The sequence below is a fragment of the Chinchilla lanigera genome, unplaced genomic scaffold (genome assembly GCF_000276665.1).
Source record: "Chinchilla lanigera isolate Chin_1 unplaced genomic scaffold, ChiLan1.0 scaffold00092, whole genome shotgun sequence".
NCBI lineage: Eukaryota > Metazoa > Chordata > Mammalia > Rodentia > Chinchillidae > Chinchilla > Chinchilla lanigera.
In genome coordinates, this window is record NW_004955493.1 from 6,616,993 (window position 1) to 6,638,939 (window position 21,947).

Here is a 21,947-nt window from a genome sequence, read left to right on the forward strand (position 1 = left end):
TTCTTGATGCTCTGTGACACTAACAGTAGCTGTTACAAATGAATCTAGCTGGGTGTGGTGGCGCACGCCTGTAATCCCAGCACTTAGAAGGCTGAGGCAGGAGGATCGTTGCGAGTTTGAGACCAGCCTGGGCTACAAAGTGAGCTCAAGGCCAGCCTGAACTGCATAGCGAGACCCTGTCTCATAAGACACACACACACACACACACACACACACACACACACAAAGAGTCTAAATCCTGGTATATAGCATTTAATGGCAGTAACAGCAGTTATTCTGTAAGGAATTATATTACCTAATATTCTCAACCAACCCCTCTTTGCTTAAACCTGTCAAAGTAAAGTCTGTTATCAGTAAATCGAGGCTCCTGGCCGATCCACTCACTGTGACAAACGATGCTACAATCCATAGCTACAGAAAACACTGTTTCCCTTTGGGTGCTGTGAACCGTGTTCTCAAACTTCAGTCATTCATGCACCATTTTCCCCCGAATTTGTCAGGCATTCATAATTCATACCACCGATAATATTAAATACCAAATAGTGCTCTTTAAATTCTTCTTCTCTTCCTTCTACTTTCTTTTTCCTTTTGATCTTTTTGAGACTGGGTCTCGCTACACAGTTCAGGCTGGCCTTGAGCTCACTTTGTAGCCCAGGCTGGTCTTGAACTTACAAGGATCCTCCTGCCTCAGCCTCCCGAGTGCTGGGATTACAGGCGAGCGCCACCGCGCCCGGCTGTGTTGGGTTTCTTAATCACTGTATTTCTCAGCTTTCTTTCCTGTAAAATGTGTGGATAACAGACCCTCTGTTACAGTTAGCGCTGGGAACACAGACTGTGAACCAATATGAACGGCGCGTAAGAGTTCCCCAAACTCCTTGGAGCTTTATTTACTTATTTATTTATTGGTACCGGGGATCAAACTCAGGACCTTGCACTTGCCAGGCAGGCGCTTGTGCTGCTGAGCTATATCCCCAGCCCTCCTTTGAGCTTTAGAAGGGACATGTGTGTTATATAGTGCCCCTAGCTGAGCCTACACCATTGAATGCCCATCTCCAGAGGAGGAATCAGGCAATCTACAGTATGTGGAACAAGCACTGTCACATGAGTCAGGCTGAGTTTCAGGAACATAACTCAGAGTTTAATCAGCTGCTATTATCCCCGCAGGATGAGGCTGGGAAGCTGTGATGAGACGGATGGGAAAGCTAGAGGTCATTTTCTACCCTTGTGCTTACTCACAGTCCACAGACATTTTCCAGGCACTCACTGCAAGCCCATCCCCGTGTCAGGTGCTGGGGGTGGAGCAAGGAGTTTTTTTGGACAGGGCCTTGCTATGTAGCCCAGGCTGGTTTCAAACTCGCAGCAATCCTCCTTCCTCAGCCTCCCAAGTGCTGGGATTACAGGCGTGCGCCACCACACTTGGCTCCCGACAGAGTAAAAAAGATTCGGGCCGCCCTTACAGGGTCCCCAACCTTGTCCCTGAGTGTTGGTGCCACCTGTAAAATTGGAGGGGGCGGGGAACCAAGGAAATTACCCCTTAGGCTGCAGAGGGACTATGGGGAGGGCTGAAAATCTCTTGAGGACTCTGATTCTGTGAGGTCGGGCAGTAAGGTGTCCTCCGATAGCGGGCTGGGGATATAGCTCAGTGGCATAAGCGCCTGCCTGGCAAGAGCAAGGTCCTGAGTTCGATTCCCGGTAGCACACCTGTAATCCCAGCACTTGGGAGGCTGAGGCAGGAGGATCGTCGCAAGCTCCAGGCCGGCCTGGGCTACACAGTGGGGCTCTGTCTCAAAAAAAAAGGTAGATACTACTAATCTCATTTTACAGATAAGGAAAAAAAGGTGCGGAGGAAAAAAGGAAAAGTTGCGGAGAGACAAGTCATACTTGAGCTCAACCCTGAAATGCATCCAGGATTTGGTCCTACTTCCACCTGCGGCACAGTGGCCGCCTAGTCGCTCTCGCCAGGCGGAGACGGTCCCTCAGTACCGGCCCCACTACGAACTACAATGCCCATGAGCCTCCGGGGCGCTGTTGCATTATGGGACACTCCACATTTTCCCGTTGGCGGACTCCGGAACCCGCGAGGCCGGAGTTGTGGAAACTTTCTCGTCTTTACCCTCCCGCGACACAGCAGCACGCTGGCTTCCGTCCCTCACCCGGAAGACATCGGAGATGATCATAGAAACCGGCGGATAGAGGCGCCCAGACTTGCCCTCTGAGCCCTCGCTTCCGCCGGAAGTGACCTGCAGCCGCAAGTGCCCGTCCTCGGCTGCACGCGCGGGACCCCGCTACTTTACACTCGGTGTCCGGGGCGGACCACCACAATGGCGGCCGCCACCGTGCTGCGCGCGACGCCCCGCTTTAGCGGTGAGGACACCGGGAGCGCGACGGTCGCCCGGAAACATGAGGGGGAGGCGCGAGTAGCTCGGCTCGGACCCACGGCCTGACTCCCAAGTCCTTGTCCTGGCAGGTTTCTGCGCTAGCCCGGCCCCGTTCCTGCACGGTCTCCTGCGGCCGCTGAAGACCCCGGCGCTGCCCCTCTGGTGCCGTGGCCTGGCGGTGGAGGCCAAGAAGACGTACGTGCGCGACAAGCCCCATGTGAACGTGGGTACCATCGGCCATGTGGACCACGGCAAGACCACGCTGACCGCGGCGATCACGAAGAGTGAGCGGGCCGGGGGGCGGGCCGGCCGCGCGCTGCCTGCTGGGCCGGGAGGGGGGGCCGGGGCTGGGGCGGGCGGTGTCGCGGGGTTCGGAGCGGCCGGGGGGCGGAACCGGCGGGGGGGGTGGGAGATGCCAGCGGCAGATTGTCCCGATGTTGTGTGCATAGACCAGAGCACCCGAGAGCCTCTTTCAGCTTTGAGCCCCTGCCCACTTTTACTTTTGAGACAGCGTCCCCCTTGCGTCCCCCACGCTGGGCTCAACCTGGCAATCCTCCTGCCTCAGCCTTCCTAAGTGTGTGCCGCCACGCCCAGATCCTTAAGAGGCTTCAACATTGTTCTAATGCAGAGTTACCTTGCTGGAAGAGCTAAGAGCGGGGTCATGGAAGCGTCGCCCTCTCTTAGGCTTTTATTTAGGTGGGAACGACCCTGAGCCGAGCCCATAGCTCCCAGTTGGAGCTGAGAAGTGCGTTCTGTTTCTCCCCTTAGTTCTAGCTGAGGGAGGTGGGGCAAAGTTCAAGAAATACGAGGAGATTGACAACGCCCCCGAGGAGCGAGCGCGGGGCATCACCATCAATGCGGCCCACGTGGAGTACAGCACTGCTACCCGCCACTATGCCCACACAGACTGCCCAGGTCACGCAGATTACGTGAAGGTGAGGGTTGCTGAGGACAGGGCCTCCCCGCCTTGCTGCCTTCTGTCAAGGTTAATGCTGGGGGGTGCGGGGGTGGGGGCGGTGGCAGTGATAGTGGTAATGTTAAGGTATTTGAACCGTAAATATCTTAATATCACGGTCATATCTTTAATGTTGGATGTAAAAGTAAAGATTTGTAGCTGGGTGTGGTGGTGCGTGCCTGTCATCGCAGCATTTGCGAGGCTGGGGCAGGAGGATCGCTGCAAGTTTGAGGCCAGCCTGAGCTACATAGTTCGAGGCTAGCCTGAACTATACAGCAAGACCCAGTCTGAAAAAAGAGAAAGATGTGGCCATGCGCACCAAAGTAGGTGGTGAGGAGATGGCAGGTGAAGAGGCTTAGTTTTTAACCGCTGCCTTTGGCTGGGTGGAGCGGAGGCAGTCGCTGAGCTAGGCCGTTTCTGCTGTTCCCCCTCCCTAGAATATGATCACAGGCACTGCGCCCTTGGACGGCTGCATCCTGGTGGTGGCAGCCAATGACGGCCCCATGCCCCAGACCCGAGAGCACTTACTGCTGGCCCGACAGGTACGCAGCCTGGGCGGTGGGGGAACGAGAAAGAGCGGGGAGCTGGGTGAGTCTGGACAGCGAATCTGTGTCTTCTGCAGATTGGCGTAGAGCACGTCGTGGTGTACGTGAACAAGGCGGATAGTGTCCAGGACGCCGAGATGGTGGAGCTGGTGGAGCTGGAAATCCGGGAGCTGCTCACCGAGTTTGGCTACAAAGGGGAGGAGACCCCTGTCATCGTAGGCTCTGCCCTCTGCGCCCTGGAGGTGAAGGCAGGACTGCTGCTGGGGAGGGTGTGGTTGGAGGGGCTTCCAGAGCTTCGCACTGTTTCGGTAGCGGCTCCTGTTTCGAGGAGCGCCGTGGAAATGGCATGGGTGTCCTGTCCGCTCCTCCCGGCAGCAACGTGACCCCGAGCTGGGCGTGAAGTCCGTGCAGAAGCTGCTGGACGCCGTGGACACGTACATCCCGGTGCCCGTGCGGGACCTGGAGAAGCCGTTCCTGCTGCCCGTGGAGTCGGTCTACTCTATTCCTGGTGAGGGCCGGGTGCCCCCACAGCCCCCCGAAGCGGCAGCCGCGCGCGGGCCCCCTGATGGCCTGTCCTGTCCCCCCAGGCCGGGGCACCGTGGTGACCGGTACGCTGGAACGTGGCATCTTGAAGAAGGGGGACGAGTGCGAGCTCCTGGGACACAGCAAGAACATTCGCTCTGTGGTGACAGGTATCGGGAGGGAGCTTGAGCCAGGCTGGGTCCAGGCCGACCTTTCCGGCGTAGACCCTGGAGCCCACTGCCTCCTCTTCCCTGCCCCGCAGGCATCGAGATGTTCCACAAGAGCCTGGAGAGGGCGGAGGCCGGGGATAACCTCGGGGCTCTGGTCCGAGGCCTGAAGCGGGAGGACCTGCGGCGCGGCCTGGTCATGGTCAAGCCGGGCTCCATCCAGCCGCACCAGAAGGTGGAGGCCCAGGTGAGGCTGCGGTGACCGCGGGCGGGGCTGAGCCGGGCTCCCGGGGAAGGGGAAGGGCTTCCAGCCACGCTGTTCTCTCCGCTCAGGTTTACGTCCTCAGCAAGGAGGAAGGCGGCCGCCACAAGCCCTTTGTGTCTCACTTCATGCCTGTCATGTTCTCTCTCACCTGGGACATGGCCTGCCGGGTCCTCTTGCCTCCGGGGAAGGTATGATGGGTGCAGGACGTGGAGGAGTGGGAGGGCCGCTGTGAGCTCTGCCTCGAGCAGAGCCCAGATCTAGGATGTGACAGCCCAGGCAGCTTTTCCTCAGGTAGAGACGGCGTGGCTGCTACTGGGACAAGTGAAACTAGTGGGGCTGCTCGTTCTTTTTGTGGTACCGGGAATCGAACTCACAACCTCATGCTTGCCAGGCAGGCGCTGTGCCGCTGAGCTGTATCCCCCATGCCCCCTTTTTTTGTGTGTTTTTTTGTTTTTTTTATTGGTACATTTAGATGTATATATAATGATCACGTTCGCCATAGGGAATTTGTACCTGTACGTGATACATCTTGCTGCTGCTGTTTTTCCCATTTCCCCCCCTTCAACTCCCTCCCCTTGTTACAAAAGCTTTGTGTCCATTTTTTCCTTCTCCCTTCTTTCCCTCACCCCGCTCCCTTGTTCCCCTTCTCATTTGAACATTCTTCCCACTTTCCAGTATCTGTTACACGTTTTTGCTCATTTACACTTTTGAGAAACAATGCAGTATTCACACGGGTGTCATTTATTTCACTGGTCCCAAGGTGCATCCATTTAGCTAGAAATGTCTCAAGCTCATCCTTCTTTATGGCAGAGTAGTACTCTATTGTATAAAAAACCCCACATCTCCTTTATCCATTCATTGGTTGATGGGCATTTGGGCTGTTTCCAAGATTTAGCTGTTACAGAGTGTGCCAGTATAAACATGGGGGTGCATATATCGTGTGGTGTGATGCTTTTCTTTCGGGAAGGTAGCAAGGGGAATGGAACCTCTAGTTTTAGTGTTTTTGAGGAGGCTGCACACTGGTTTCCACAGTGGTTGCAGCAGTCTACACCCCACCACAGTGGAGAAGGGTGCTTCTTCCCCACCGCCCCGCCAGCACTCGTTACTGGCTGATTTCGTGATGGTGGCCATTCTTTCTGGGTGAGAGGGAAGCTCAGAGTTGTTTTAATTTGTATCTCTCGGACGACCAGTGATGTTGGACATTCTCCCATACATTATTTGAGGACTGGTCTTGAGCAGGTGCTTATCTGCACACGGCCTAGGCTGACGCAGGTTCAAAGCTTCATCGCACCGCCTTCTTGCTCACAGACTCGTTCCTCAGGCAAGTGTGCCTCTTGTCAAGTTTCCTCTTACTAAACACAAGGGCTCAGACAGGCCCTGACTGAAGAACCTGCACAGCCTGATTGCTGGAACATTCCTTGTTGAAGTGTGCTTAGGAACACAGGTCACTGGCCCTCACGTGTTCTTGCATGCGTTTGCGTGCTGGCGATGCCTGGACAGATGGAGCTGTCCCCAGCGGACGTGATGCCGCTGTTGCGTTTCCCACGAGTGTGACCTCGGCAGCGGTCGCGGAATGATGGCAGCACCCTGAAGGCCGTGTGCACTTCTCTCCCACTCCAGGAGCTCGCCATGCCCGGGGAGGATCTGAAGCTCAGCCTTATCTTGCGACAGCCGATGATCCTAGAGAAAGGCCAGCGTTTCACCCTGCGAGATGGCAACCGGACCATCGGTACCGGCCTCGTTACTGCCACGCTGGCCATGACCGAGGAGGACAAGAACATCAAGTGGAGCTGAGTCTGAATTTCTGTTCGGGTTATGAGTTCAGGACTGCCCTGGCCAGTCTTCCCTCCTGCTTCTGGTGCCCCCTGAGGGCACAAGCTGGTGCCAGCAGGGCGCAGCTGGATGGACACTTCCCCTGGTCGTAGGTAGGCCAATAAACTGTTCTGTGAATAGTAAGCTACCTGTGTCCTTTGCATAAATTGGAGAAGACAGGATATAGAAAGATGTTGAAGCCCAGGACGCGCGAGAAGCTTATTAGATTCCAGGGCCATTTTAACCGAGTTCCTCTGATTGAAGATTATCTCTAATAATGGACAGTCTCTTCAAGGCCACCATCCTCACTGCTGTGACAAAAGGAATCGAGTCTGTTGAGCTTTATGTGATTAGCAAAATGGTATGGCAGGAGCAGAGTGAGTCCTAGGAAGCTGCAGGCAGAAGAATCCTAACTTTAAACCCACTCTGGAACTTAGTGACTTAAGGAGACTCTGTCTCAGAAATGTTAGCAGGGGGGCTGGGGATTTAGCTCATCGGCACAGCGCCTGCCTGGCAAAGTTGTGAGTTCGATTCCCGGTACCAGAAAAAAAAAATGTTAGCAGGTTTTTTGTTTTTGGTACTGGGAATCAAACTCAGGACCTTGCACTTGTCAGGCAGGCGCTGTGCCACTGAGCTGTATTTCCAGCCCTCTGTCTCAGAAATGGCCTGGGGTGTAGGTCAGTGTAAAGGGGTGGGTTCCATCCCCAGTACACCAAAACAAATGGTCATTCATGTGGTCCACTCAGGTGCCAAGGCCACATTTCCACTGGGTGGATTCTGGGTTGATACCCACCTACCAGCAGTTCTAAGAACAGCAAGTAGGGGTCAGGAATAAATGCAGCACAGTGTGATGTCAAACCTGTGATCCCAGCCACCTGGGAGGCCAAAGCAGGGGATCACAAGTTCAGAGGCCAGCCTGGGAAACAGTGAGGCTGCCGTAAATACAAGGGCAACAAATGTACAACAAAAGTAGCTCAGAGGTACAGTGCCCCTAGCTTCAATCTCCAGTGCCCACAAGTTTGTGTTTGGCATGGTGGTACATACATGTGATCCTAGTACTCCTCAGAGGCTGAGGCAGGAGGACCCAAAACTAGTCAGGAAGACCCTGTTCTCAAAAACAAAGGGCTAGGGGTAGCTGGGTGTGGTGGCACATGCCTGTAATCCCAGCACTTGGGAGGCTGAGGCAGAAGAATCGTTGCAAGTTCGAGACCAGCCTGGGCTACAAAGTGAGCTTGAGGCCAGCCTGAACTGCATAGCGAGACCATGTCAAGAAAAAAAAAAAAAAAAGGCTGAGTATATAGCTTTGTGTGAAGGCAGGAAATACTTGCTGAGATTTGAAATGAAAGACCATTTACCGTATTAGATATGCATACACTAAAATGCCAGGCAGATTTTGTAATCTAGCCACAAACCACAAGGACAGTGTTCAGGCTGGGTGAGGTGGGACACACCTGTGATCCCAGCTGAAGCTTTAGTGGCACAAGTTCTATGCCAGCCTGAACTGTAGATCTGTCTCTGCAGGATTCCCAGCTCCCGCCTCTTGCACTGCTGGCCCCCACCCCGATGTCCCCCAGCTCTGCCATTAGCAGCAGCAGCGGGGGCTGCTGCAGACCTCCTCTCACCAAATCCTCTTCCCTGCCACGTCCATTAGCCAGTGACAGGTTCTCAGAGCCTAGGGAGTAAGTTTTGTTCACGAAGATTTAACCCTGCTTGATGCCAAGCACCGGTGCCATCTTCACAATCCCAGAAGTGAGGAATAACTTCTATTTTCCCGGCAAGGAAACCAAACTGCCTCACAGAAGAAACGTCCCATGAAGCCTGTTACCACTTCTACATCCTAAACCCTTTTTTTTGGAAACAAGAGTCTCTGTACCACAAACTGTCCTTGAACTCCTAGAAGTCCTCCTGCCTCAGCCTCTCAAGTGTTGGAATCACACATTTGCGCCACACACCCAGATCCCAGCCCCTACTTTAACACTGGCTGCCCTAAACCTGGTTATCTAACGCTCTAAGAGTTCACCTTTATAGCTCTCACGCACACCAATGATCCCTCACCTGTGTACCAGTAGGACCTTTGTACTTCAATGACCAGAAACACTAAACAGATGTGTTTGCAAGGGCTTTGAGCCACCGTTACCCACAATGCCATAGTAGATAACTATACTGCTTCAAACATTAAATCTGGAAGTCATTTTCAAAAGAGCAGGCTAGCTAGGCACAGCGGCACACACCTGTAAATCCCTGCACTCAGGAGGCTGAGGCAGGTGAGTCAAGCTCAAGGCCAGCCTGAACTGCACAGTGAAATGTCTCACAAGAAAGACGAATGTATTACTCTGATCTGGTCCCCCACCCTCACCCCATCCAACGTTTGGGGAAACGGACTACACTGTTTACAGAACGGGTAAGTAGCAGAGAAATGCTGGCTACTATAACGTTACTCTCATCTCCAAAGAGCAAACTACAGTGAGGTTAAGTTAGTTTAAAATTTTATTTTTTTTATTTATTTTTTAATATTTTTATGTAATAAAAAGTAAAAGTCCTTGTCCAACCATCCTTGTGGGGCATCTGTCTGTCTCTCACGCAGGTCACTCAAGTTAATGGGAAGAAAGAACAGGGGGCCCAAGGCTGAGGTTATAAATAATAGAAAATAAAAGATCTTCCGTCTCCAGCGGGGAAATAGATGAGGATGGGAGGGCAAGACTAGGTGGGAACAGGAGGGGCGGAGCAGGAACCCCCCACCCCGCTGGCCCCTGGCCCTGCCCCCTTGGAGGCCCCTCCCGTTCAAGGTGCTTGGCGGGAATCCCCCAGCTCCCCAGGGAAAGGGTGGGGGGCTGGGACTGGTCCGAGCTGCTGGGGGAAGAGACATAGGTCACTCTTCCCTCCGCTCATGGAGGTCTCAGGTCGCGGCCAGGACAGTCTTCAGTTCCCCGGGGGGTGGAAGGGGAGCTGCTGGGAGGGATGAGATTGAACTGGTTGAGGGGAAAGAGAAGAGAGCAGGAGCATTAGAAGCCAGCAGCCGCCCCTGCACCACTGCGTCCAGGGGGCTGCGGGGTCACGTGGGAAGGAGCGGCCTCCTCGAGGTGTCGCGGGGCTGTCGGAAGCACAGGTCATCGCTGTTTCCCAGTAGGCCAGAGCCCTCACTCGTGTGCCCAGCTCAGCCCCCCGCACCCCAGTCTGGCCCTGTCTGCTGCGCTGACCTTACCTCGGCTAAGTCAGGAGACAGTCGGGGTCACTGAGAGCTGGGGAGGCAGTGGGGAGGGGGGCTGCTGGATCACAACTGAGCGAGGACGGAGGGAAGCAAAGGACAGAGCCAGGAGCAAGCCCCTGGCGGCGGCGGCTGTGGCTTCTGCCCACCCTACATACTTCACAGACAGGTGCAGGTCGGCGGGCGCCCTGTGGGACAGCCCTGCCTCCGCGACCCCTCACTCCCCGCCCAGAACCCGTGCATCCTGCCCCACCTGCAGCCCCTCGGCTCTTCCGTGCCAAATTCCCCCAGCTAACGAGAACTCACGAATCCTGTCATCGGCTCCTCCTGGAAATCCAGGCGCCTGGCCAGGCTGCTCACCTTGGGGGTGTCCGATGTAGGGGTAGGGTGAGGGTGTGGAGGCTGAGAGTGCAGGCACCCCGCTCTGGGGCACTGCGCCTTGGGGGGGGCCCCCATGGCTCTGAGGTGGGTGCAGCAGCATCACCTGGGGCGGGTGGGGAGCCCCAGGGTGAGGGGGCGGAGCTGCTGTGATTCCAGTTTGGACATGGGCCTGCGGAGGACAGAAAACAGGTGGGAGCACCGAGGGCCTGCGATGGGATCCTAGGAGGCCGATGGGGGACACTGTGGCGGAGGCGGGCAGGGACTCCCCCGTGCACCAGCCCCATGGGCCACGATCTCCAGCCAACAGCCTCTGAGGAAGCGGCCCCCCGGGCTCTTACCTGGGTAACATGGGCCATGTTGGTGAAGCTGTGGGGCAGCTGCTGGTGGGGGTGGATGGCATACACAGCAGCTGGCTGGGGGAAGCTGCTCTGAGGGGACTGGGCAGAAGGTCCCGGCGGCAGAGAGGGCGGCGTGCCTGTCAGGGCCCCTGGGTGGTACAGATTCTGCTGGGGCTGTCCACTGCCCAGGTGTGGGGCCTGCCCCGCCTGGTGCTGTCAGGAAGAGCAGGGGAGGAGGCCGTGAGTGCCCTCCTGTCTCCTGTGCCCAGGACAACCACTGCTGCTGCCGGCCCTCCGCCCACCCAGACTCCCAGGGCAGACACCTGGACGGGACTGGGGGCCGCATGCTGGGACTGCGGCTGGCTCCCAGTAGGCGTGGTGGCCGGCTGCGGCTGGTGGGCATGGAGCGGTGTGGCATGATGTGGATAGGACTGGTGAACAGTGGCTGCAGCGGGAAAGACGGAAAACCAGTGCTCAGCATCACCTGGGGCGGGTGGGGAGCCCCAGGGTGAGGGGGCGAGGAGCACAGAGCGGGGGCGGGGCCGCAGCAGAACTCACCATAGAGGGCTTGAGGGGTGGGCTGCTCTGCAGACGGGTACTGAGGAGTAGAGGATGACACAATGGCCTGGGGGTGGCTGCCCGACGTCAGCATGCGGGGGTTGCTCTGAAGCATGGGGGCAAACACCGGCTGCAGGTGCAAAAAGCAAAGCGGTCAGCACAGCGGTCCACGTGCGCCCAGCACTCCCGGGGCCTGGCACAACGACCTTACTCAGGGTTCAGAGACACCCTGCCACGCAGGTGCTGCTGTACGCACCAGAGGAGAAACGAGATGCCAGTACTCAGTGCCTCGTTACAAGCTCTTTCCACCAGAGGCAAGATGCAAGCCCAGGGCTGACAGCCATCCTGCAGCCACCCCCCGCCCGGTTCTCAATGAACCCAGGATGTGCAAGGGGCCACCGGCAGGGACTCGGGGCCGCCCGCCCCCCCCCCGTGCCACCATCACCTGTGAGGGGTAGTGGGCCATCGGCTGCATCATGGCAGGCTGGCCTGGGAACTGCTGCGGGTTGTAGGGGATGTAGGAGGAGTATGGTGTGGCAGCCACCAGGGGCGGGCCAGCGGCGGTGGCAGCCTGCATCATGGGAGGAGCTGAGGCTGGCTGGTGCTGGTCGGAGCGCTGCGGGGGCAGGGACCCTGGAGGGGCGGGAAAACAGCAAAGCTCAAGCTCCACCTGCCACAAGGTACCAGGCAGCTGCACTGACTGCCGCTCCCGACCCTGCTCACCTTTTGCTCCCCGGTACTTGCCCTGCTGCCCAGGCACTGAATTGGATACAGGATACGGATACATCTGAGGCGCCTAGGGCACAGAAACACAGGTAAGACTGAACACCTAGCTTACAAGTGTCCAGGACAATCAAACAAGTGTCGGCGAAGCCGTGGGGAGAAAGGGAACCCTTCTACACTGTTGGTGGGAACGCAATCTAGTACAACCAGTACACAAATCAGTTTTTTTGGTGTTTTTTTTTGTCTTTTTGAGACAGGGTCTCGCTATGCAGTTCAGGCTGGCCTTGAGCTCACTTTGTAGCCCAGGATGACCTCGAACTCGCAACGATCCTCCTGCCTCAGCCTCCCAAGTGCTGGTATTACCAGCATGCGCCACCATGCCCAGTGCAAAAATCAGTTTTAAAGATAGAAATTCTACTGACACAACTATTCCCCTTCTAGGACTCTCCCAGAAAAGAGTTAAGAGACATTATATTTGAGTGACACATATATCCCTATGTTTATAGCACATAATTCATAATAGCTAAACCTAGGAAAATCTGTATGTCCATCAACAGATGAATGGACACTTTTTTTACACAATGGAGCACTACACTGCCATAAAGGATAAATGAGTCACGTGGGGGGTGTGAACCCTGAGACCTTATCTTTAACTGTAATATTAAGTGAAAATAAATCAGACACACAAGCTTACATATTACATCATTTTTCACAAAATGGGAAAGGGACCAGAAGATGCAGAAAGGGGGAAGGGAGAAAGAACTGAGATGTGCTGTGTACATGTACAAATCCCGAGGAGTGTGTAATCACTTGTACATGTGCTAAAACACAAACAAAACTGAGAAAAAGTGCCCAGAACAGGTCCGCCCGGGGCCCTTAGCCCACCCACCCTTGTACCCGGGACTCACCCAGTCTCCTCTCCTACCTGCACAGCTGGTCCCATGTGGATCTGAGGTATGTAGGAGATGTACTGGGGGCCATACAGCCCACTCTGGCCTGCTGTCAGCACCGGGATGGAAGGAGTTGAGTGAGTCCGGGGCCCTGGAGAGGTTGGGGTACTGGTAGATTTGTTCTGTAAAAGACAACAAAGACGGCACTTCGCTTGTGTCGAACCCCATCCTGACCTGCCTACATCAACAGCCAGTTCTGGAAGGCGGGATGAGTCCCGAGTTTTCTGGCTGAAAAGGGTAGTGCGTCACTCAGGAGGCAATCAGCACCAACAACTCTAGTTCTGCACTAAGTTCCAAACAAATGAGAACTACTGGGACAGAATTTTCAGGTCAAAACACCCAACTACCAAAGTCGGTAAGTTTCAAAGCAGGCGAGTACTAAAACCAACTCTACACCCTGTATTATTTCTGACTAAACCTATCAAACCCTGAGGGGGGCAGTCTGAAACTACCGCTGAGGAACAGGCAAGGAGGTGCAGAGGTTAAATGCTTGCCTAAGTGCCACAAACCCTGCAAGCACACGCCAAGTGCTTACAGGCAGAAGCCACGGCAGTCGGTCTGAACGAAACCCATCATCCTGACTACCTTGCTCCAATAGTCCACACGCAAATGCTAAGAGCAGCAGCTGTCAGCCTCGCTGGGAACCCTTCTCCCCAACCTGGAGCCACGTCTTTCTCCCCAAACCAGCGCACGCGCTCTCCCCCCGGCCCCACAGTGCTGGGGATGGCACCGTTTCCCCTCAGAGCACTAGCGCCCTCCCAAGCCGAAGTCCACATTCTCCCGCCCCATCTCACCACAGACAGGAGAGGCTTTGTGGGATTGAACTCCTTTGCATTGGGGTTCAACGTTGACTTTTTTACTTGTCTGTAAAAGAAAACGCAGTCAGTCTTGGCAGCCTGCCCGTATCACCAGCCCTCGCCCAGCTCCCAGCCCCACTTACTCTGTAACAGGGCCCTCGTCTTTGTCATCCCCCTTGAGGCCCACTGGGGGGCTGCCGCTTTGGCTTGGGCAAGGTGGCAGGGGCTGCTCTGGCCCCTCAGGGCCCCCTGTTGGTGCCAGGGGAGGCTTGTCCTCCTTCTCTGATATGGATTCTGTCTTGGAGGAGACCGGGGACCCCATAGTATCTGAAGCCATCAGTGCATCTTCCTTCTCCTTCCCTTTGGCCTCCTCCTTCAAGATCCGGGGAGGAAAAGGATCCATGGCAGTCTCAGGGGAACTGCTGGGCTGAAGCTGGAAGGAGAGTGACACATACACAGTTCGGTCTGGTCCAGACTGCAGGCCCTGCCTAAGTGTGGACCTTCTACCCATGCAGGCCTGTGACTGCTGTTATCAATTCACCACAAACCCCCATACCCTACGAACACCCCAGCTTATCTCCACGCTTTGCTCACCTTAAACTGGGACCCAAATTTTCTTAGTTCTTCCAGATGAAATCTTTTCTGTTCATTCTGAAGGCCAGGAACTATGAGAAAACAATGGGGGATGGGGGATAATAGACTTCCTTCTCACAGGCAGCTTACACAGGACTAGTAAGAGGATAAGAAACCCCAGGAAGCCAAACACGGTGTACTATACTGCTGTAATGCCCGCACTGGAGAGGCTGAGGCAGGAGGATCGCCACAAGTTCAAGGCCCGCCATGGACTACACAGGCAGTTCAAGGCCAGCCTCAACTATGTGGGGAGATACTGTCTCAAAAAACAAAACCAAACAAAAGAAACCCCAGGAAAACAAGGCACTCTTGAGAATCGTACAAGAGAAATTAGGATAAAAATGTCAACAGAAACTGCTTCTGAGTCCCAACAAACTGGCTCATAGAAATGCTCTCCTGAACAAAGGGGCATCAGACACTGGCAGAACAAACCAGCCCTAGACCAGGGATAGAGTGCAGTGGACAGTGCTTGCCTAGCACATGTGCGGCCCTGGGTTCAGTCCCCAGCATGTATCCACAACACACAGGAAAAATATTTTTTAAAAAAAAATCACCAAAATCCAAAAACAACAACCCTCACCTTTCCCAGCTATCCGGGCCAGCTCCTGGGGCTCCAGAGTTCTGCCAGGTTCCTTAGTAGGGAGTTCTTTTACTGAGAAAGGAGAGAGAGATACCTGAAGGCCCATCTGTCCAGAACCACACTGCACCCTGCCAGCAGCCCTCAACTGCCCAGCCCTTACCATCCGTGGGAGTCAGTGAGATCTTTGGAGAAGCTGGCGAAATGGAGCCTACTCCAGGATCTGTAACTGATGATGTCACAGGTATGGAGGCTGAAGAGGCTGCCACTGCCGAGCCCATGGGAGGCTCGGAACAGGAGGCAGAGATGGGGGCGGGTGCAGCAGACTTGGGAGAGCGTGGAGGGTACATCCGGCCCACTGGAAGAAAAGGGAGAGCTACACAATGGTTACTCCTGGTCAATAAGTGAATGCAGAGACTTATTAAAAGTTAGAGAATAGGGCTGGGGGTTTAGCTCAGCGGCACAGGGCCTGCCTGGCAAATGCAAGGTTGTGAGTTTGATTCCTGGTACTGGTAAAAAAAAAAAAAATTAGAGAACATATACATATTTACTCTATCCAGGATCACGAATGTAAATGTCTAGAAGGCCAAGGCAAGTAACACAAGCAGGTAAATGGCCTGAGCCTCATGGGCACCATGAAAACCTAGAATGCTTTAAAGGGGCAACTGTAATTCTGTGCTACCCAACTAGGACTAGGCAGTAAGGCAAGCTCACTACTGTCACAACTTTCTGTATTTCAAAAGAAATGTTCTATGGTACCTGCTTCAATACGTTAGTAATAAATTCAGATCTGAACAAGACATCTGCCAGCCAGATACAACTTGTGCACTGCCAGCTAACGATTTCTGAACAAGGGAAACAAAATTCTAGCCAGTTGTGGTGGTGCACACCTGTAATCCTGGCACTTGGGAGCCTGAGACAGAAGGACCACTGCAAGTTCAAGGCCAGCCTGAACTGCTATCTCAAAGAGACAGATAGAAGGAAAAAAAAAAAAAAAAAAAAACAGACCAGCTGGGGATACAGCTCAGGGGCACAGTGCCTCCCCGGCAAGCACAAGGTCTTTAGTTTAATTGCCAGTATAAAAACAAAACAAAACAAAAAGACAGACCTCAAAAAAAAAATCTTTCTCAAAAAGGATAAATCTAACTAACTCCCCTCTTAAAATATCTTCAACCTTTTCCCTATCCTAGCATTTCGACAACACATTTACTGCCCCATTTCTTCATCCAGTTCTACTGAAGCTTTACCTGCAGGCGGAGGCGGAACAGAAGCTTCTCCGGAAGGCCTACTGTTGGGTGAAGACAGCGTCTTGGCACCTCTCAGAGGCCGCTGTGCTTTGGGGGACATGCGGGAAGGGCCTATTTTATTTTTTTAAAGGTGAAGAAAAAGAGACAGAGCATTTGCTGTAACATCGCCACCGACGCCATCACCCTTCCAACCCACGTACACCCTTTCCGTGACCCCTCCTCCACCTTCTTTACGCCCCTTCGCTAACCCCATACCTGCTCCTTAACTCACCTCCGTTGATACCACGGGCCTCAGAACCAGGGCCAGGGCTGCTATTGTCAAGATGGTGAGGGCCACGAGGGGGCAAAGAACTAAGGCCAGGCCGGCCGCCCCGAGAACCGCTGCATCGGACTCCTCCCCGGGGACCTTCTCGAACTCGCTGAGGCAGAGGGATATACTTGCCCTCCCTGGGGAAAAAGTTCAACTTAAGGGCAGGTAGCCACAAGTCCTGCACATTTGGCAACATGAACCCTTGCGTTCTGAATTCTCTCCCCAGCTTCCCCAGTGCCCAGCTCCAGCTCCTTTCACTGTCCACTTGACGATCTGGCCCAGTTAAGGAGCTGTGGCTACAAGCTTCTGACCTTACATTACACGAACACTGACTCAACCACCCTGACCAGTGTTTCACAATTTTAGCACTCCTGACTTATGAGAAGGGTTCACGGGGGAACGTTTACAAGATGTTTACCACGCACAGATTGATTTCTTTTTTGCAAAAAGAACAAACAATGCCAGGGCGTGGTGGTACATGCCTGTAATTCCAACACTCGTGAGGCTGAGGCAGGACAATCACATTAAATTCAAGACCAACTTAGGCTACACAAGTGAGTTAAAGACCAGCCTGAGCCACATAGTAAGACCCTGTCTCAAAGCAAAACAAAATATAAACGCTATCTACTTATCAATGAATAGGCAGAATAAAGTCTACGAAAACCCTAAAAAAATTTTTTCTCCCTCAACCACTGAACAGATTACTTCACCTCATTAAGCTCCGCATGGAGAATTAAGGATTCACCTCCATCTTCACAAGGTGGTGAGGTTCAGTAACACTGTGCAAGGCTCTCGGCCCAGGGTGAAACCACTACCCAACCAACGGGTGCTGACTGCCCCAGCAATTACCTGGATGCCAGGCTGGGGCTCTCCCGCCCCGAGCCCTGCCGCTGGACTGCGCTGTGCTTCTCCTCCTCCGTGCGCCCATCGTCATTTTCCATGGCAATCCGTAGGCGGTACTGGGGGCTCGACTCAATCTCCCGGGCCAACTGGGCTGCACGCAGCTCCCGCTGGCGGAACTCTTCTGAGTTGTCCTTTTCTAAGGGCACCCTGAGAGAGAACACCCATCGATCACTACCGTTCCAGTGCCACAGAACAAAAGAGGACAAAGGAGAGCATTTCTATCCGTCCTAACCAGCTCAGGCACACGCGGCTGCTTAATCCCTTCAGTGACTCAGCATGGCGCTGAGGACTGAACCCAGCGCCTCACACATGCTGGGCAAGTGCTCTACAACTGAGCTACGTCCCCGGGCCAATCAGCATGTTGCTGGGCCATCTCCTCGGTCCCAGGCAGAGCTCCACGGCAGCTTCTGCATCTGAAGGACATGCAGACCCTTGCCTATTTTAAATTCTAAAGGGAAGGTACAGGTGGATGGACAAGAGATCAGCTCCTTCTACCCATGGGATGGCCTAAAATCAAAACACTTTTAAGGAGCCATTCACAAGGCAGATCAGAAGTAAAGGAAAGCTGGGCATGGTGGCACACGCCTCTAATCCCAGCACTGAAGAGGCTGAGGCAGGAGGATCCTTGCGAGTTCAAGACTGGCCCAGGCTACAAAACGAGCTCAAGGCCAGCCTGAACTGCATAGCGAGACCCTGTGTCAAAAAGACCCCCCCAAAAAAGGGAGTAAGGGAAGGGCTACCTGGATACCAAGAAAAGCACACACAAATCTATGTCCTACCTAGTAATCTGCCTCCTGCTGGTGACCTTGTGCCCTACACTGCACCCCCAGGGCAGCAACAAGGTACTCACGTGTAAGAAGAGAGACTACTATCATAGGTGGTCTTCACACCATAGTTCTCCTCGTTGAACTTGAACATTTCATTAGGATCCCATCCATTGGACTAGGGAAAAAGGAGAATGTTTAAAACCTCACATTTTATTTCCTTCCCACCAGCTTAAAAACTTAAAGTGACCAAAGCAAGAGTAGAACAAAAAAAAAAAGGCTGGTGAGTTACCAACTTTACTGCCAATTCACAGCATAAACTTGGACTAACTGCAAAGCTAAAAACTTCTAAGATCTAAAAACTCACTTCCAGGTTTCTAATTCAGAGATTCTAAAACATATACATGGGGTTACACACTCTAAAAGCCAAGAAGGCACCTTTTTTTTTGGGGGTAGCATTGCAGATTGAATCACTAAGGCCTTCAGCGAGCTACACTTTCAACTTACTTACTTTTTTTTTTTTTTTTGGTACTGGGAATCAAACTCAGGACCTCACATTTGCCAGGCAGGCCCTGTGCCACTGAGCTATATCCCCAGCCCCTACTTTTCATTTCTGAGAGAAGGTCTCATTAAGTCACGAAGTTGCCCAGGCTGGGCTCAAATTTGTAATCATCCTGTTTCACCCTCCCAGACAGCTGAACTATGGACATGTACCACCATGCTTGGCTGAAAGGCACCATTCGTAGTAAAAGGTAACGACAACAAATCAAATTTCCAAGACAAAGGAAAAACAAACACAACTGGATGTGCACATACGTGGATAAATAGTTAAAAGCAACAAAACAGACTCGTGTCAAAATGCGAAGTTTCAAAAGGCAAGAATTAGATTCCTATTCAGCTTAAACATGTCAGAACAAAAACTCATTCACTCAGGAGATTTACAATGCATTAAAGTTTGCTTTTAGGACAGAAAATGAGCCTACAACATAAACAATCCTGTTTACACTTGCAACTGTGGCTATCTTCCTCCCCTCCTTCCAAGAACCAACTCTTGGGTTCCCAGGGACCTCACTACCAACGAGCCGTGCCATGGCTGCCCGCTCAGGGAAGCATACCATACCATGTCAGACTCAAGGTCGTAGTCATCACTGTTGCTGTCACCACCTTCCCAGCGCTGAAGCACCTTCTCTTTGTGCTCCCCATTCACCTTTGAGTTCATGGCAATGGCTGAGTCAGTGAACTTGTCTGTAGGGACAGAGATAAACGAGGAGTCCGGTGACACATAACAGCTTTCTCTCTCCTCCGTCTTACTCCCACCCCTCTACAGTCATTCAGGAAACAGACCCTAAGAAGCCGGGACTTATCAAGGGTATGTGTGCATGGCTATCAGGGCAGGGACTGGGAAGGAGCACAACTGTTGAAAATCAACCAGACTAAACATGGAGAACCATAACACAAACAGAATTCAATCCACTTCTACGATTCCCACAAGAAAATTCAGCCACCTCCCTCAGGAGGGAAGAATGGAAAAGGAAAAAAACAAACCAAGTCAACACATCCTACCTGCACACACATCCCCCTCTCCTCACAGACTGAGTCTGACACAAGAGGCCGACAATACCTTTAGTAGCATAATTGAAGTCAACGTTTCGGAAATGGACAAGCATCACGTCACTTGGTTTAAACACCATGGTATCCACGATATCTTCCCGACGGGGGCCGCCGGTTGGCTCAGATGCTTTCCTGTGCACAGCATCTACTGCCAGTTCAAACTGCACATGTCCCGTCCCAGAAACCCAGAGATTAGTATCAAAAAACACGAACATAGAAACAGGCTCATTTCCCCCCTTTAAAAATTCCCCCAACACATTTCTCATGTGGCTTATCTTCTCAATACCAGCCACAAGACTTAACAAGTCTTGAACATAAAATTTAAGGAATTTAAACTGAAGGCCTGCCAGGCATATTGGCACATGCCTATAATCCCAGCACTCAGGAAGAGTACTGAGAGTCTGAGACCAGCCTGAATAGTGAGTTCAAGGCTAGCGGAAATTGCATACCAAGACCCAGTCTCAAAAACAAAACAAAACAAAAAAAAACAGCCTACAGAAACAGCAGCACTACCAATACCACCCAATACACCCCCTCAATGTCCTTCTCTTCCTCCTCATTCCATCAGCCCCCAAAATGAGCTCATTTGAGTACACTGACCTTTGAGCTCAAGGTTTTGAAAATGCCTTCATAAGTGGTGCCATTTTTCACCTTTACATCACAGGTGGAGCCCTGGGGGAGGGGGGGGAGATAAGAGTGACTCCAGAAGACTGATGCATTACATTTCTCAAACAACCTAGTGTTCAATGTTCACTTACCACAACAGCCGTCAGGAAGTGCAGCATCCTGGAATTGTTATAGACACCTTCAAACACCTGTCAGTAACACAAGAGAGAAATAAAGGCATAGCCAGTGCACGTGTCTTTCTAAATGGCCACACTACGCTCATATCTTGCTTGTGGCAGGCTGCCTGGCCTTTCTGAACCCAACTGACTATCTGCATCTAACCACCTCCACATTCCCATGTATCTCTTAGAACTGTGTATCCTATAGAACAAAGGCACTCACAGGTGACTGTGGGGGTCCCTTTCCCGTGCTCTGTCCCCTGTAAAAGAAAAAAACAAGTTACTGCACTACTTAATGACAGTAAATCCGAGGCCCTTTGTCATGTGCAGTTGCTGATGGTTATAAGCCAATAAAGGTCTTTCAAATTCTCACCTTAACGAGGAAAAAAGGAGCACGCAGTAAACGCCAGTAAACACATCCCCTCCTAACGCCAGTACACGAGAATGCAATCAACAACGGCTATCAGTTCCTTTAACAGACAACGCACCACAACACCCTCACTTTCTCCAGGAGTCAGAGCTGCATGCTTCCAACAAAGCAACGCGACAGCATTCAGCAACCGACAACCCACCCGAAGTGAAGGTGAACGCTCAGGGAGCACAAGCGCACAACTACTCAGCTCAGGCACATAACCTCCCAAGCGGTAAAATCATTTTCAGCAGCCTTACGCCTCACACCCTGGGAGGAAGGGTATTCCCTTCGCAACCACTCCTCTACCCCCTCACCGCTCACTCAGCCTATTACCCACTCTGCAGGGGTCACCAGTCGCCAGGTAACACCGCTCCTCGATGGCTGATGTAACCAGCGGTAGAGGAGGGCGAAGAGGGGGCCGCTGGTGGGGCTGGGGCATAGCGCAGCCGCAGAAGGCAGCCGCCGGAGGCCGCGCCTGGTCTGCGCCTGCGCCCTGAAGCTCACGGGCCTCTTCAAATCCCCCCGCCCGCGCGCAGAACCCACCGCGCCTGCGTACACCGCCACTCTCCCACCCACTGCACGCGCGCACACGGAGAAGGAACTGAGCGAGGCGCCCGCGACTCACCGCCTCACAGCAGAAGAAACCCTCCATGCACACACCCAGTCGCGGCCCTACGCGACACCGGGCCCGCGAACGCCCAGGTCATGAGACACAGCACCCGCGCGCACGTCCGGGCCGCAGCCCACCGGGCCGGCCCTCCTTCCGCGCCCCCGCCCGCCCTGCTCCCCTCCTACTGGCCAGGCGGGGAGGAGGCGGGAGCAGCCCGCTCCCAAGTCCCTCCCTCCCCATTGGCCAAACTGCGGGCCGCGCGCCCCCCTCCATTGGCTGCGGCCGGGGACCCCTTCCGGCGGCTGACTCCCCATTGGCTGAAGCTGGGGACCGCGAGACCCTCCGCGGTAATGGAGCCCGGGACCCCGATCACCTCCTGCCCCCCCAACTCCCCGCTCCGACGGCGCCGGCGGACGCGCCCCGCCTCCCCGCAGGGCCCGACCCGGAACCCTCACTAGGCCCCGGGAGCCAGGCACGGTCCTCAGGAGCCCCGGGCGCC

The 21,947-nt window shown here is 53.8% G+C and overlaps 3 protein-coding genes across 8 annotated transcripts in view; 2 read left to right on the forward strand and 1 right to left on the reverse strand.

The window, feature by feature from the left end:
• Positions 1–2,212: 2,212 nt before the first annotated feature.
• Positions 2,213–6,788, forward strand: Tufm (Tu translation elongation factor, mitochondrial). Its single transcript, XM_005405167.2, has 10 exons — positions 2,213–2,364; positions 2,468–2,662; positions 3,147–3,313; positions 3,771–3,875; positions 3,956–4,120; positions 4,254–4,386; positions 4,466–4,570; positions 4,663–4,814; positions 4,901–5,020; positions 6,453–6,788. Exons 1-10 carry the CDS (start codon positions 2,322–2,324, stop codon positions 6,624–6,626), a joined length of 1,359 nt encoding a protein of 452 aa, XP_005405224.1. The 5' UTR covers positions 2,213–2,321; the 3' UTR covers positions 6,627–6,788.
• A 2,325-nt stretch (positions 6,789–9,113) lies between these two features.
• Positions 9,114–20,686, reverse strand: Atxn2l (ataxin 2-like; the record flags this gene model as incomplete). Of its 5 annotated transcripts, none has more annotated exon segments than XM_013504812.1 (22): positions 9,114–9,613; positions 10,210–10,399; positions 10,569–10,781; positions 10,892–11,013; positions 11,127–11,256; positions 11,572–11,759; positions 11,850–11,922; positions 12,775–12,921; positions 13,594–13,663; positions 13,740–14,029; positions 14,191–14,261; positions 14,810–14,881; positions 14,970–15,164; positions 16,054–16,164; positions 16,325–16,500; positions 17,213–17,413; positions 18,117–18,208; positions 19,151–19,275; positions 19,652–19,802; positions 20,242–20,313; positions 20,400–20,456; positions 20,650–20,686. In XM_013504812.1, coding segments are annotated over 22 exon segments (2,833 nt in total), but the record flags the coding sequence as incomplete, so codon positions are not given.
• A 778-nt stretch (positions 20,687–21,464) lies between these two features.
• The window catches only part of LOC106146716, a 26,138-nt gene continuing 25,655 nt past the window's right edge, over positions 21,465–21,947 (forward strand). For both annotated transcript variants that reach the window (XM_013504814.1, XM_013504815.1), the window contains exon 1: positions 21,465–21,795. In XM_013504814.1, coding sequence (XP_013360268.1) covers positions 21,489–21,795 — 307 coding nt within the window. In that variant the 5' untranslated portion in view covers positions 21,465–21,488. The remainder of the gene's footprint in view (positions 21,796–21,947) is intronic.

Excerpts from the sequence above, each read along its gene's own strand:
- Tufm (XM_005405167.2), top strand. The coding sequence starts at position 2,322 with ATGGCGGCCGCCACCGTGCTGCGCGCGACGCCCCGCTTTAGCG. Across the intron at positions 2,365-2,467 it reads CGCGACGCCCCGCTTTAGCG|GTTTCTGCGCTAGCCCGGCC; the intron begins GTGAGGACACCG and ends TTGTCCTGGCAG. Across the intron at positions 4,387-4,465 it reads GTCGGTCTACTCTATTCCTG|GCCGGGGCACCGTGGTGACC; the intron begins GTGAGGGCCGGG and ends CTGTCCCCCCAG.